We start from the raw sequence: 16567 nt of genomic DNA on the forward strand, positions 1-16567 counted from the left end.
TCGCCCTTGGGAAGTCCTCTGTTTTGCCCTGCTGTTGTGCTCCCTTCAGAGGTGAAGGGTTGGAAATTAACCACTTCCTGCACTGTCATCTCCTTGTGAAGCCTGCCTGGTGTTGATCACTTCCCTGGGCATTTTTGGACCCTGTTGCTCCTGAGATGATCTATGACTATAAATGTAGCGATTGGACCTGTTGTGGCTTTGTGGGGTGATGCCACCTCCCGGGTAGTTGGAGAGTAAGTCTCTTAAGAACTGGGCCACGTGTCTTCTTCCCTTGTGGTTTAGTCTCCTCCCTTCCTTTGTCGTTTCTGTTGCCCGCTTTCCCGAAATAAGACTCTTCGTGAGAAAAATCGTTGGGTCAAAAGAAGAAAGCATCAGGCCTGAAGGAAGTAATCGTTTTCCACAGTTCATGTTAACAACCTCAATGGGATGACGGGGGTGCCGGCTCTGCGGAGGACAGACCCGAGACCGGCAGCCTCTCTGCCCCTGTGCTGTTTGTACACTCGCAGCACAGCCGAGTCCACCGGTAGCCGTCGGCGGCTCTCCCTGTGGCACGGCCTTCTCTGTGGCTCTACTGCAGACGCAGAGGTGGCCGCACAGCACGGCACATTTGTCCCTGGGCACAGAAGGGGCGTCCTAAGGTAGCCCACGGTCCGTCGTGACTCAGAGTTGACAGGAACCGGGAGCTGGGACTGCGCTTCTTCATCTGGCCCTGTGCCCCAGTGGGTGCCCTGTGCGAGGCTGGGACAGAAAGGCACTCAATCGGCATCTCGTGAAGGAGTGAGAGGGGAAGGCAGTCCACCCTTTGCGGGCGTTGTGGGGTGAAATGGGGAGATAGGAAAGGCTTCACAGAAATAGTGGCTTCTAAAAGGACCCTGGATGGTGAGAATTTAGAGCAAGGGAGGGTGAGCAGGTGCGGTGAGGATGACCTAGAAACGAAGTGAAGTCTTCCACCTCTTGGACCTGCTGGGCTCATTCCCACACATCTTTTCCATCTCTGCTTGTTCTGCTTTATTTAATGAGGCCTTTCCTGTCTGTGCTGTGTAAAGAACTGGGGAAATATTTCATCATTCACTGTCTGCTTGATTCTTTGGCCCTTACTATCATCTAACCTATTATTTGTTTCTTCATTTTATACCCAAGTGAGCATAGAAGTTCCAGTTAGGCAGGGACACTGTATTGTTCACTGCTTTATCCACAACATCTAGGCCAGTTCTGAGCATATAATAGGTACTTAATAAATATTTGCTGAATGGATGAGTGACCCAGTGTGTGTGCTAGGAACCATAGCTGTCTTGCTCATCTTTAAAACATTTTTTTAGTGTTTGTTTATTTTTGAGAGAGCATGAGTAGGGGAGGGGCAGAGCGGGGCGGGGGGGGGGGACGGACACAGAATCCGAGGCAGCCTCCAGGCCCCGAGCTGTCAGCACAGAGCCCGATGTGGGTCTCGAACTCACAGATCATGAGATCGTGACCTGAGCCGAAGTCAGTCACTTAACCAACTGAGCCACCCGGGCCCCCCGTATCTTGTTTATCTTTTAATAAGGTTTACAGTAGGGCACAAGCAATGTTTTGAAAAGAAGAAACCTCTATTGGGGTTGTACCGTAGCAATGTACCTCCCTCTGAGGTGTGAAGGACCAATGGTGTAGGTAGGTACTCAAGACAGGGAGTTGCAGTCAGGGATTTTTTTTAGAAGAAAGAGATTTGAGAGATGTGTATGGGCTTTGGGGCGTGCACATGTGCAGGGCAACACTCGAAGTAGTGGGGAACTTAATTCTTCCTATTTTATCCCTCATTTATTTCAAGTGAATTATTTTCCTTGAAAAAAATGTGTGAATGTTTATGCCTGAACTATATGGTGCTAACCTAATCTGCTCTTTCCATGACAGGAGGCTGAACAGCACCCAGGGAGAAATTCGTGTTGGTCCTAGCCATCAGGTAAAGCAAATTTCAGTAGCTTCTCTGATGGAGTTTTATTTCTTATTATTCTGCTGGCCCTTGATTCTGTTGAGCAGCAACTTAGAATTGTTGTTACGCTTAAGGGAATGTCATATAAATACAGAGATTTTTTTTTTCTTTCTGATCGTCACATACTTTTTAAAATCGTGGTAAGATACATATAATGTAAAATGTACCATTCTAAACATTTTTAAGTGTACATTTCAGTGCTGGTAAGTACATTCATGTTGCTGTGCAGTCGTCACCACCATACCATCTACCCCCAGAACTTCCTCACCTTCCCAAACTGAGACTCTGTCCCATTAAACACTGACTCCCCATCTCCCTCCCCCAGCCCCTGGTAACCCCTGTCCTGCTTTCTGTCTCCACAAATTTGACTGCCCTAGGTTTCTCATATCCTTGGATTGCACGGTACTTGTCCTTCTGTCCGGCTTCTTTTACGTAACATGAGACCTTCAGGGTTCATTCACCCCTGTCGTAGCACAAACCAGAATGTAATTTCCTTTTAAGGCTGAATCTTCATCATTTGTTTATACCGCCACATTTCGTTGATACATTCATTTATTGATGGACATTTGGTCCCTGCATACTTTCATTTTAACTTTTTAATAACCCCTGTCCTTCAGAAGAGTCCAGATGGTTAGGCTCTCTGTTTGTCAGCAGCTTGTTGTGTCAGGGCCTGTGTCCTATTTTGTTCAGTTTACTGAGACTCTTAGTGTCATGTTTGACATCAGTCTCTTTTTTCCTCCTTCCCCCACTTTGTAAGGACAGAGAGGTTTCAGTAGTCTGTTTACTTGTTCATTTTTCTGTCTGGACGTTGAGCATTTCTTATATGTCACTCATATTTCTAAGAATCTATTTTAGCTCTGTAATGAGAAAGAAATGAAGAAGGGAGGGAATATTAAAGTCAAGACACAGGAACAGGGGCATCTAATTTCTAGTGGACACTTTGCATCCCAGAACTAGGATTATAACTGAGACCGGCAAAAAAAAAGCTGCACGTGATCACTCCCCTTGTTGCCCGCCCTGTCCCCGCACAACCCTTTCCTTGGTGTGGCCTGTTAGGGCGTCTGCCTACCACTTTTCAACTGTATTTTCTGTGCCTTCAGGCCTAGGAGTTCCAGTCTAATCGGGATCTAGTCCTTACCTGGTTCCCTGTGACTACACGTCCCTCTTTCTGCCCTCTTGCCACCATATTTTCCCACCCATGTTTCTTCTTCCCTGTTGTGTTTCTAGTGTCTTGAGATCTTTGTACGAAAGCTTTATTTTACGATTTTTTGCCTTGCCATAACAGAAAGAGTGGTTTTTAAGTAAAAGATACTTAAATTCTTGCTTAGGTTTTTTTATACTTAGATTATGCTTGGATTTTTGTATACCTTCATTTATTTTGTACCAGATTTTAAACATCTTTATTAGGCTTTGTGGGTTTTTTCCCCAACAAGACATGTTTTGGAACACCAAATATGAAAGGACTTTTTTTTTTAATAGGCAGTATTTTCCTTATTAAAATTTTAATTTCTTTTTAGGCACAACATTAACACATGTAAAAGTCAAGAAAGAATGGTACAATAAATCCCCTGATCCTTATTACTCCGTTTTCACACCTACCAAGTTAGGATCAAACTTGTTTCATTTATTCTCCTTACATCCCTCCAACTATTATTTTGAAATGATTCACAAATCTATCATTTTACTTGTAAATATCCCAAAGATAAGAACCCTTTCCAAAAACCAAAATCACAGTATGTAGCACCTAATACAAATTAGCAATCTCTTAAATACCCACCAGGACCGGATTTCCGTAATTGTCTTTTTTTTTTTTTTTTTTTTTTTACGGTTCAAATTGGAATGTGAGTAAGAGCCATGCGTTGCAAGTGGTTGATAGGTCTCTTAAATCTCTTTTAATTCATCTGTTGTTCTTATTTTCCCCTTCTCTCAGTGTATGTATTGAAGAAGGTGAGTGTTTTGTCCAGTAGGGTGTCCCACAGTCTGGATTTGGCTGATTGCATCTTTATGTGTCATTAGACTTGTCCCGTGTCCTTGGCATATCTTGCAAATGAGTATTAAAATCTAGAAGTTTAATCCTATGCTCCTTTGGTCCTCTGCCTCTGGCGTGGGTGGTGCTGTGTCTGTCTACCAGGAGGTTATGCGTGTCCTTGTAAGGGTGATTTGCTGCCTTGGCTTGTTACTTAGATCTGCCCTTCAAAATGGTGGTGTTCTAATCGTATCACTCCTTCATTTATTAGGTGAGTAAATGAAGCTTTCCCCTTACCAACTATTTGATTACCTGAATCACAGAGGAAAGGCAAGATAAATGTTCAATTCCTTCCTTCTGTTTACCAGTTTTCAAAAATACTCTTTCCCCCAACGTCTTCCAGTGGTCACCAGTGGATTTTAAATTATTTGTTATCTGCTAACCAGCTGTCCTTATTCTTTTTTTTCTTTTTAATTTTTATTTATTTTTGAGAGAGAGAGAGAGCGCCCACCCAGGAGGGGGGGGTGGCATGTGCAGAGAGAGAGGGGGACAGAGGATCTGAAGCAGGCTCTGCACTGACAGCAACAAGCCCGGTGTGGGGCTCAAACTTACAAACCTTGAGATTGTGACCTGAGCCGAAGTCGGACGCATAACCCCCTGAACTACCCAGGCACCCCTGCATTGTCCTTATTCTTACTGATGATTAAATTATCCATCTGGGGCCAGTAGGGGCCTCTTACTGCTAACTTCTGTGTCCTTTCGACTGGACGGACCTCAGTGGTCTTTGTAGGATTCCTTTAACTGGTATGGCATTTTAATGTCTCATCTTGTACAGTCCCTGCCCTAGATCTAGAATTAAATTTTTCTCATAGGAGCCCTTATTGTTTTACTGGGAAGTGACATTTTTTGACTGGGTACTGGGGTGTTCATTGTTACTGGGTTGGTTGGTTACTTGTTTCTAGGCCTTTTCAGGAAAAAGAAATATACCTTTTTCTTATATATTTTTTAAAGATACATTGTAGATTCCTTTTGATATTTCTAATTCCAATTCAAATTTTTATCTGGATTTTATATTTAATCCTATCTTTCTTTCATTTGTCTGTATCTTCTCCCCATGTCTCAAATCCCATTTTCAAATGACACCAACATCATTATTCATTTGCTTTAATCCCATAATACATATATAATAGCACAAGATAATAATACTTACACTGCTGCAAACAATATGATTATTGAAAACAGCTTGCAATTTAATTTTTTTTTTTTTTTTGGCGGGGGTGGTTTCTTAGTATATATCCCACCAGGGCTGTGTGGGCAAATTAATAATGTGTTTTAAAGTTGGTTGAAATAATTTCTAGAGAGGAGTCAACTTACTGTGTAGTTAATGCATTTATTTCATTTTGCCTTATGGTTTTTAAGGGATTACTATTCTTTAAGTTTCGTTTTGTTTTTATGTAGGGCTATTCACATGGCCCCACAGTCAAACATACAAAGGAAAAAGTATGTTCAAGAAAGTCGACTACATCTGTCCCCTCCACATGTTCCTTCTCTCCATGATGGACACTTGTTGCTTTTGTTTTTGTTAATTTAAGGTTTTGATTTTTCTTTCTTATTTTTATTCCCCGACCCTCTGTTCTTAGATAAATGGTAGCATAATGCACACGCTTCCGCCGACTTTCTATCTGTTAACAATGTATCCTGCTGTTCCCTCCATGGCAGTAGGTAGGGTTCCTCCTCATTTCCTTCTACTGCCTCATGGAGCTCCATTGCGTGGATACAGCAGTTTATTCTTCCAGTTCCAGTCCCTATTGTTGGGCACTTAGGTTGCTTCCAGTCATGTGCTATTACAGGTAATGCTGCAGTGAATGGCCTGAGCATATAGATTTTTATGTTTTTGCCAACATATTTTTGGAATATATCCCCAGAAGGGGGGTTGGCTCCCTTGGAGGGCAAGTGCACCTGTAAGTGTGAAGACATTACAAAATGCCCTTCTGTAGAGATTGTACCATTTTTGTATCTGTGCCGGCAACTCATGCAAGTGCGAGCACCACAGCCTTGTATATTGTCACACTTTGGGACTTATGTCGGTCTGATAGGTGGGAAATTCTTTTATCAGCAACTTTGACCATGTTTTCTTTTCATTAAGAGCCATTTGCATTTCTTTTTCCGTAAGCTAACTAATTATATTTCCAGCCTATTTTTCTCTTGGCAGGGAGGGGGGGAGGTTTGTCCCCCTGGGACAAACTGCCAGACCTGGGACAGCTGCCACACCACATACCATATTTGGTCCTGGGAAACAGAGCTCAGTACAAATGTCAAAAAAAGACCTTTGGGGGCACCTAGGTGGCTTAGTCAGTTAAGTGACCAGCTCCTGATTTTGGCTCAGGTCATGGTCTCATGGTCTTGAGATTGACCTTCACATTGGGTTCTGTGCAAAGCGTAGAGCCTGCTTAGGATTCTCTCTCTCCCTCTCTCTCTGCCCCTTTTCCACTCATGCTCGCTCTTTCTCTCTCTCTCAAAGTAAATAAATTTTAGAAAAACTTGAAGAAAAAAAACCCTTTTGGTGTGAATATCTGTTGTGTGTTAAATTTTATTCCAATATGGTCACTATGTGTTAAGCAGAACTCATTGAGGCACCCAATTAAATGTTATAAAAGTCGATACCAAATTAAAGAAGAGCATCCTTGTTTGGAGAAAGTCGGCACTTGATGCGCACTTAGAGGTACCAGAGATAGCCTGTGAAGCAGACTGGTATCTAGAGCCACATGATCTGCTCGTGTTGTGTCTGCCACAAAATTGTTTTAAAAACATGAATACGAGCTTTCACATAAAAATTTCTGGACTTTGGAAAAAATCGGAGGTTATACAAGTACCGGTTCTCATTCCTGCCTGGCTGCTTTCTGTGCACAGGGCAGCACCGTCTCCATTTCTGCCTGGTTCCCTTGCCTCCTTAGCACCTGATACCTGCATGCCCAGTACTGGAGCCACTGCCCCATGTGGCCGTGAGCACTTGAAGCGTGGCTAGTCCACATTGGGAGGTGGGGTTTAATGGGGATACTAGAGTGTTTTAAAATGAAATATGTGTCTCTCGTTCTCTTTCCGTTGGAGAGTGCTACCTTACAGCTGCTCCTTTCATTTTTTTTTTTTGCCTGGTTTCTTTAGACACTGGAGCTTTTTAACAGCAGCTCTTGGTTTAAAATTTTAGACTAGTACTTCCATGTTCATCATTTAAGACAACCAGAACGTGCCTGTTTTGCAGGCAGTTGACTTTTTCTAGGCCTCTCATGGTTGTGGTAGTCCTCGTACCTACTGGCCCTGGCTGTGCCACAGCAGAGTGAGGATGAGAACATGCTAGAGATATTTGGATCTCTAACCCACGGGTGACGAAGAGACTGGGTTGTTGAGCACTGTTGTTCAAATGTTTAAAATTTTTTTTTTTTTTTTTTTTTTTTTTTTTTTTTTGCTGAGGTACACTTTACGTGCAGTGAACTGTTGAGATCTTATGTGGACTATTGCGTCTGCTGTCACCCTTCCTGTCAAGGCTCAACAGTTGTGTTGTCTCAGAAAGTTCCTTCCTGCCCCTTCACAAGCAATCCCCTCCTCCTGAATCTGCTACTGGCCTGATTTCTGTCACCACCATTTAGTCCAGCTTTGTTTTTAATGTTACTTCTAATTTTGTGCCTTTTTTTACGTTTACCATGACTACCGGGTAGTTATTGAGTGTCTTGGGACTAGCGTTAACTTAATGGGATGGTGCTTTTAAATTTTCTGCAAATATCCTTAGGTGAGGTTTCATCACTTGTAATCTGTCTCTTTGTAGATGTGTTACATTGGAAATGTGTGTGTTTTCCCCTTCTTTATCAGGGAACTATTATCTCCTGAGGGTTTGTGTTTTTTTCATTTCTTTTATGCACACGTGTCCATTTCTGTTTTATTCTTTGGATCATGCTGACACTGGTTTATTTTGATACTGTTTGCTTCTCCTTAAGTAGAGATTAAGCAGTCCATTGTGAGATCTTCTATGGTGAAATGATCCTGAAACGTGCTACAGGCTGGTTTCAGTGACTCACGGTTTTTGTTATTTCGGTACTGCCTAAAGAAAGAGGCTCAGTAAGCTATGGCATCTGTTCCCAGGGCCTGCCTGTTGAGACAGTTCTTTAAATGTGCCTTGATTGTGACTCTTCCATCCCTATCTTACAGGCCAAACTTCCCGATTTGCAACCGTTCCCTTCTCCAGATGGTGACACTGTGACCCAACATGAGGAACTGGTCTGGATGCCTGGAGTTAATGACTGTGACCTTCTTATGTACTTGAGGGCAGCAAGGTAATAGGAATCCTCCCCATCCTGCCCTGAGTTAGGCCATCTGAATTGATTTTTCTTACCAGAGAAAACGTTTGCCACAGTAAAGTCACTTGTTTCTTAATGTTTGCCCCACATCAGATGTTAGAACTCTTCAGAAGGGAAGCACCGTAAGCCATACATGCGATTATCAGCACTTCTAAATACAGTTGAGTAGTTAGATCATTCGGCCCTTCTTAAAATCCCGTTGTAGATTTCTCTACTTGAGGCTGTTCATTGATGCTTGACTTAAACTTGGTGTTTTTGTGGCTTACCTACATGAGAACTTACTAACCTACAAGTGCCTAAAATATAAAAGGTAAGTTTAAATCTATCCCTGCACATCGTAGTGAGGGCAGAGAGCCCTCCTGCATCTGCGGTGGTTTCTGGGACTCCCGCGGCATCAGCAGGGTGCAAGCAAAGCACCAGAGCAGGCCGGGCACCTGCATTTAAGCTTTGTGCCCAGCTATGCTGTGTAGACACGAGGCTGCCTCAGTGCAGTTAGCGGCCTCTAAGAATTCCTTTCATCCCCCTCCCACTTTTAACTCGCCTAAAGTTAGTTGATGTGTAGCATGAAAGGAAATAAGCAAATTCAGAGGATTTAATTTTTTTTCAAAATATCTTTCTTTCAAAAATATAATCTTTATTTGAAAAGATTGTACTCTAGCCAAGTGTTTCTTTTAATGTTTATTTATTTATTTTGAGAGAGCAAGAGAGAGGGAGAGAATCCCAAGCAGGCTCCACACTGTCAGTGCAGATCCCAGCATGGGGCTCGAGCTCATGAACCGTGAGATCATGTGAGATCATGACCTGAACCAAAATCAGGAGTCATATGCTTAACCGACTGAGCCAGCCACGCGCCCTTCTAGCCAACTGTTGTGGCAAATAGCTTTAGATTATTCATGCTCTAAACTGAAATCCGAGTCCTGGTAAGGTGTGGGAAGAAAGGGCACCATTAGACCAGAGTAAATGTAACATTTCCCTTTCTGTATGTGTGAAGGGGGTAGAGGTACTTTAAATTTTTTTTGGTGGGTGCCTGGGTGACTCAATTGGTTGAGTATCCGACTCTTAATTTTGGCTCAGGTCCTGATCCCGGAGTCATGGGATCAAGCCTTGCGTCGGGTTTTGCGCTGAGAGCAGAGTTTGCTTAAAATTCTCTGTCTGTACGCCGCTGGCACACTCTCTCTCCTGCTTGTACTCTCTCTCTCTCTCCTCTCTCTCTCTCTCTCTCTCTCTCTCTTTCACCAAAAAAAAAAAAAAAAAAAAAATTAACAAGAGCAGAAACAGGACTGAGAACTCCGACCTATCATGCATATAGTAATGGAATTTGGTCTGAGCTGACTCTGAAACCTGAGGATTAACATTTCTGTGCTGATGTTTTCCCTTCCTGTCCTCCAAGGAGCATGGCAGCATTCGCAGGGATGTGTGACGGAGGCTCCACGGAGGATGGCTGTGTTGCCGCATCTCGGGATGACACTACCCTCAATGCGCTGAACACAGTGAGTCTTTTGAAGTTGTCCCGGGTGGGAAGGGAGTTACTTTTCCCTTGTGCTGGTTGTAGGGCATGTGTGATGAGCATGGAACCTGAATGAGCCTAGAATTTTAGGAGCGAGTACTGTGGCTTAGTGCTGGGATCGAAAGATGGGTTGCGGTCTCAGCACTGGGCTCCATGACCTTGATCCGGTGATGGGGCGCCTCCAGATTCGTTTCCTCTTCTGCGTCTCTACCCCAGGATCGTGTTGAGCCTCAAATGAGAGCCTGATGCTAGCAGTCGATCTTCCCTGAGATCCCACAAAGCCGACCACTGTGCACAGATGGTCTTATTTAATCCTCGCAGTCTCCCTCTGGAGTAGGTTTTATCATTATCACCATTGTAGACATGAGCAAGTAAGTTGGGAGCGATCAAGTCACAAGCCAGGGTCACACACTCAAGATGCGAATCCAGAGGCCATACCTTTTGCCTTCTTCTCTGTCTCTTAGACCGTGAGTTCGAAAGTGCAGGGAGGGAACGGAGAAGAAGCCAGACTTCCTGGAGTGAATATGTTTTTTTATAGATATGCCTTTAAATATCTCACACGATTAAATCTCTCACACGATTATACAACAGAATTGAGTTTTAAAAATAATAATCCTTAAAAAAATCTAAAGTAAAATGTAACAAGTGAGCCTGACGGTACTGAGTTGGTTGCACGGCATCCTTCAGAATTACTCCTCTGCCCTGAGCTGCAACACACAGGCAGCAGCTCAGAAGAACGGAAGTCGAACTGCTGTGCACAGTACGATCACTGAAACCGGTTTCCCTGTTTGACATTAGAATACATCCGATAGGGCTGTGTAGGAAAATTAATGTATTTTAAAGTGTCTTGAAATAATTCTTCCCTGTGTGGTAACTAATGTGAAATCATCAAATCTGGTGGAGTAATAGTGAAGTTTTATGCATTTGTGATGTATTAAAAAGGCTGTGTATATTCACATAGGCTATTGAGCTCATGGGCTCAGCAACTCCTGATGATTAACTAAATGTAATTGAAGAACCTTTTTTGTTTCTCATTTTTCTTGAGAGGTCGCTATATTTGGAAGGGACGTTTGAGATCATCTGTTCCAGTCTCTAAATAGATAAGAATCTAAGGCTCAGAAAAGCCAGACGATTGTTGAATGCCAGCAATCTGAAAAGTTCAGAATGGAGGTTAGAAGATAACCCAACTTAGTGAGCCTTCTACTCTGCAGCTCGCTTTCAGAGAAACATGTAGATACGGCTGATTTTTATTCCTGGGCCGGTTGCGTTTCTTGAGTATTACGCGGTACTAGTCTCCGACAGCGTCAGAGGTGAAGTGACCTTGTGGGATTGGGCCCTGCGATAGATGACAGAGCAATTGTTTACCTACCCGTACGCTTATTTCTTTTCTCTCCTCACCTCTTTCACACTTGGAGTTTTTGCTTTTATCCGGAGTCCTTACTCTGAACGCATAGTGATAGAGCTAGAAGGGGCCTTTGAGGTTATTTTCTGGATGAGGAAAGGGAGACTCAGCTGAGTGCCACTGCAGACGGTGGCTGTGGTAGGAGTTGTGTTGTGAATGTCTGTGAATTCAGAATACCCACGAGTGTGCATTTATTCAGAGTTACTCTTTGAGCTTGTTTTCGGTTGAGTTTTTTTCAAAATGTTTATTTTGAGAGAGAGAGAGCAGGAGAGGGGCAGAGAGAGAGGGAGAGAGAATCTCAAGCAGTCTCGGCACTGTCACCACAGAGCCTGATGCGGGGCTGAACCTCGCGGACCGTGAGATCGTGACCCTGAGCCAAATTCAAGAGTCGGATACTTAACCGACTGACTCTCCCGGGTTCCCCTCTGTGGAATCTTCTGCATCAAAGCTTTATGAAAAAAATTCCCCTTTCACAACTATGCCGCTCAGTTGAATTTTTAAATAATGAAGACGTTGCCACATTTAATAAAATGTCTGTTTTTGGCACTTTACCGAATCGATCGGATTTGTTCTTTTATTGCGACCCCTCTGAGGATTCGGTAAAACATACCTCTATACAGAAATAATTTGGGCTCTTTTTGCCCATGGTCCTTTGTAGCAAGTTCCTTCTGAAGTCTTCTTAAGCATTGCCAGAGGGCTTTTGGTTTTATGAGTTTTTATTTCTGTGAGGCTGCCTTCCCATCATTTGAAATTTTCCTGTCTAGGCGCGTCCAAGATGGCTCAGGTGTCTGGGGTTAGGCAATCCAAGTGCAGTCAGCCACCAAAGGACCGAGTCGTTTGTTCCTTTTGTGAGGAATGGAAAAGTTTAATGGCTCTTTTAATTTTTCCACTTAATTATGGTACTGGCTCACAGAGTTTTAGTTACGGGTACTTTCTTAATGAAAAGTGAAGTGAATTGAAAAATCTTATGGGGAGTTAATGTTTATTTCATCTTCCTTGGCGTAAGGGTGGTTTCGAGCTGTGTTAAGTAATTGAAAAAATAAATGCGTTGTCGTGTGAGAAGTATAGCATAGAGTCAAAACAAGGGTAGGCATTTGTCAGTTTAGAATAAACCTGTGTCTCCTATTTCTCAGGACAGTACAGAAATTTAAAGTAAATGAAATTATGTGGTACAGCCACATTGTCGTGTGTTTAACATCTGAGTAGGACTATTTAAATTGAAATACATTTAAATAAATAGTTTGATCTTAAAACTGCCATCTATTTAAAACTAATAGAGCTTTTTCAGCTGTTAATTCTTCATGACTATTACATGGACCCATTTTTAATTTTCATTTTTTAAGCTTATTTATTTTTGCAGAGACAGAGTGCGAGCGTGAGCTGGGGAGGTGCAGAGAGAGAGAGGGAGACACAGAGTCCGAAGCAGGCTCCAGGCTCCGAACTGTCGGCATGGAGCCTGATGCAGGGCTCTATCTCACGAACCGGGAGATCATGACCTGGGCCGAAGTCGGACGCTCAACCGACTGAGCCACCCTGGCACTCCAACGTGGACCCATTTTTAAATACAAGCTCTTCCTCATTCCTCATTTTGACTCAGTTTTTTCTTCATTACTCACAACTGAGATTTTTAGCATATAAGTTTTAAAACAACATATTGGGGTATAATTTACGTATAAGAAGCTGCTCTGATTTAAAGTATATACAGTTTGATGTGTTTTTTTCAGAAGTGTATACTGGCGAAACTATTGCAGCGATCTAGATGTGAAACGTTTCCAGCACCCCAGAGGCGCCTCATGTCCTTCCCCGATCCTTTACTGCTTCCAGCCTCAGACAACCACTGATACGTTTTCTCACATCATACAATGTTGTGTCAGAATAATATTTTTGCTCTTTTGAGTCTGGCTTCTTTCCATATAATAATTTTGGGATAGGTTTATGTTTTCGCATTATCGATATTCTATTCCTTTTTATTGCTGAGTAGTGTTCCAGTGTACGGGTAGTAATAATTGATCCATTCGTCTGGTGATGGACATTCGTGTTTCCAAGCTTTTGGCCGCCATTATGAATAAAGGTGTTATTAACATTGTTATGCAAGGCTTTGTGAGGATGCGTGTTTTCATTTCTCTTGGGTAAATACTTAGGAGTGAAATGGCAGGATTGTATGTGTGCGGGTAGCTTTTAAGAAACCGTCAGGGGCACCTGGGTGGCTCAGTTGGTTAAGCGTCTCTTGGTTTTGGCTCAGGTCTTGATCTCATGGTTTTGTGGGTTCAAGCCCCACTTCAGGGAGCCTGCTTGGGATTCCCTCTCTCCTTCTCTATCTGCCTCTCCCCCACTCACGCTCTCTCTCTTAAAACTAAATAAATAAGCTTAAGAAAAAAAAAAAGAAACTGTCAAACACGTTTCCGAGTGGCTGTACCACTTTACATTCCCATCAGTACTATGTTAGAATTTCAGTTCTTCAGCATCCTCAGTAAGACTTCATGTTGTCAGTCTTTTTAATTTTAGCCATTCTAATGAGTATGTAGTGATATCTCATTGAGATTTGTTTGTTTTGTGTGCTGTTGGTTTTTATTTAGATGGGGGACACAGATTTGATTGAGGCTAAAGATTCCTCAGCGTTTGACATTACTAATGATGTCTATCTGTGCCTCACTCACTGAGATTTTAATTTGAATTTCCTGTTCATCCTAATTGAGCATCTTTTCATGTCTTACCACCCAGTTGTATGTTGTCTTTTGTGAAGTATATTTTGCCCACTTTTAAAAGTTGAATTGTTTTTAGTATAATTATTTAGTTTTAAGGGTTCTTTTTGTATTGCAGATATAAGTCCTTTGATACACGTATTTGTGAATATTTCCTGCCATACCATGACTATTTTTCTGTAAGGGTGTCTTTCAGAGAGCAAAATGTATTAATTTTGCTAAAGTCCAGTGTATCATTTTCCTTTTGTGAAAGTTTCTTTGTTCACCCCATGATAACAAAGGTTGTTCCTGTGTTTTATTCTTGACGTTTTAGTTCTTGCCTTCAGGTCTGTGATTCATTTCAAATTAATTTTGTGTGTACTGTGAGGTATGGGTGAAAGTGCCTTCTTTCCCACACAGGTGCCAGTTGTTGGAGTCACATTTGTTGAAAACAGACTTTTCTCATTTCATTGCCTTGATACCTTTATTGAACATCAACTGCTTATATATGAGCAGTTTTTCTTTTTTCTGGATTCTCTTGTTTCACTAATGTGTTATCTGTCTTTTCACCAGTATTTCAGTATTTCGAGTAATGTAGCTTTATCAGAACTCAGGTAGTGGTAAGTCTTCCTACTTTGTACTTGTTTTTTAAGATTGTTTTGGCTATTTTAGGTCATTTGCATTCCCAGATAAATTTTACTATTTATATAAATTTTATTATGTTTTTTCAACTTTTTTTTTAATGTTTATTCGGGAGAGAGAGGGAAAGAAAGAAAGAGACAGAGCATGAGCAGGGGAGGGGCAGAGAGAGAGGGAGACACAGAATCCAAAGCAGGCTCCGGGCTCCGAGCTGTTCAGCACAGAGCCCGATGCGGGGCTTGAACTCAGGAGCTGTGAGATCGTGACCTGAGCCGAAGTCAGACACTTAACCAACTGAGCCACCCAGGCACCCCATATTTATCTTTTTTAATGTTTATTTATGTTTGAGAGAGAAAGAGAGGGAGAGTCTGAAGTGGGCTCTGTGCTGACAGCAGAGAGCCTGATGTGGGGCTTGAACTCCTGAACCGCAAGGTCATGATCAGAGCCAAAACAGATGTCCAGCTGACTGAGGCACCCATGCACCCCTTTTTATTTTAAATGTTTGTTTTTTTTTAGAGAGAGAGAGAGAGAGAGAGAGAGAAAGGGAGGGAGGGAGGGAGAATGAGTGGGGGAGGGGCAGAGAGGGGGAGGGGCAGAGAGAGGGAGGACCGAGGATCTGAAGCAGGCCCTGTGCTGACAACAGACAGCCTGATGCAGGGCTCGAACCCATGGACTGTGAGATCATGACCTGAGCTGAAGTCAGATGCTTAACCCACTGAGCCACCCAGGCACCCCTCCATTTACATTTTATTTTATTTTGTTTTTTAAAGTTTTTATTTATTTTGAGAGAGAGAGAGTGAGCACACAAGTGGGGGAGGAACAGAGAGAGAGGGAGAGAGAATCCCAAGTAGGCTCTGCACTGTCAGCACAGAGCCTGATAATGGGGCTCGAACTCAAAAATCGTGAGATCATGACCTTAGCTGAAATCAAGAGTCAGACACTTAACCGACTGAGCCATCCATACACCCATCCCTTTCCACATACGTTTTAGAATCAGCTTGGTGGTTTCTATTTTTAAAAAGGTTTTATGGGATTTTCCCTGTGATTGCATTGAATCTATGGATCGGTTTAGAAGAATTGACATCTTAACAATATTGAATCTTCCAAACCTGAACATGATACATATCTTCATTTTTTAAAAGTTTTTATTTTATTTTATTTTATTTTATTTTATTTTATTTTATTTTATTTTACTTTACTTTATTTTACTTTATTTTCTTTTATTTTTTATTTTTTTAAATTTATTTTATTTTTTATTTTTTACTTATTTTATTTATTTATTTTATTTATTTATTTATTTAAATAAGCTCTACACCCAGCATGGGGCTTGAACTCACAAGTCTGGGATCAAGAGTTGCATGTTTTTCCAGCTGAGCTCTCAGGTGCCTCATATATCTTCATTTTTAAAAGAGGTCTCATTAATTTTTTTGAGTAAGATTTTTTAGTTTTCAGTGTACAGGTCTTATACATGTTTTGTTAAGTTTTTCCCTAAGTAATTACTGTTTGAAAATTCTATTGTTAATAAGATTAGATTTTTAATTTCAACTTCTTCATTTTTTCTTATTGATCAATTGATTCATTGATCTTTCCACCCAGCGTGGGGCTCGAGCTTATGAGCCAGAGATCAAGAGTCTCATGCTCCTCCAGCTGAGTCTGCCAAGTGCCCTTAATTTCAGTTTCTAAATGTTCATTGGTAGAATATAAATACAAATAATTTTAGGGACACCTGGATGGCTCAGTCAGTTAAGCACCTGACTCTTGGTTTTGGCTCAGGCCATGAGCTCACAGTCCGTGAGTTTGAGCCCAGCATCTGGTTTTGTGCTGACAGTGGGGAACCTGCTTGGGATTCTCTCTCTCCTTCTCTTTCTGCCCCTCCTCAACTCGTGCATGCTCATGCTCTCAAAATAAATAAAAATAAACATTTTTAAAAATACAGTTTTAATGTGCTGACCTTGTATCTGTTCTGTTAATTTCTAGTGGCTTTCTGGTTGGTTTCTTAGGGTCTCAGTGTACACAGTCACGCCATCTGCAAATAAAGACAGTTTGCCTCTTTCTTT

General features: G+C 42.0%; 1 protein-coding gene across 4 annotated transcripts in view; it reads left to right on the forward strand.

Moving 5' to 3' along the window:
* RERE (arginine-glutamic acid dipeptide repeats) overlaps nucleotides 1-16567 on the forward strand; it is a 423597-nt gene that overhangs the window by 296429 nt on the left and 110601 nt on the right. For all 4 annotated transcript variants that reach the window (XM_047083211.1, XM_047083212.1, XM_047083213.1 and 1 more), the window contains 3 exons: nucleotides 1888-1936; nucleotides 8133-8257; nucleotides 9672-9771. In XM_047083211.1, coding sequence (XP_046939167.1) covers nucleotides 1888-1936; nucleotides 8133-8257; nucleotides 9672-9771 — 274 coding nt within the window. The remainder of the gene's footprint in view (nucleotides 1-1887; nucleotides 1937-8132; nucleotides 8258-9671; nucleotides 9772-16567) is intronic.

This window comes from Lynx rufus, unplaced genomic scaffold, assembly GCF_022079265.1.
Source record: "Lynx rufus isolate CCGP_SWC_20201006 ecotype Redwood Valley unplaced genomic scaffold, mLynRuf1.p SCAF_2, whole genome shotgun sequence".
Taxonomy (NCBI): domain Eukaryota; kingdom Metazoa; phylum Chordata; class Mammalia; order Carnivora; family Felidae; genus Lynx; species Lynx rufus.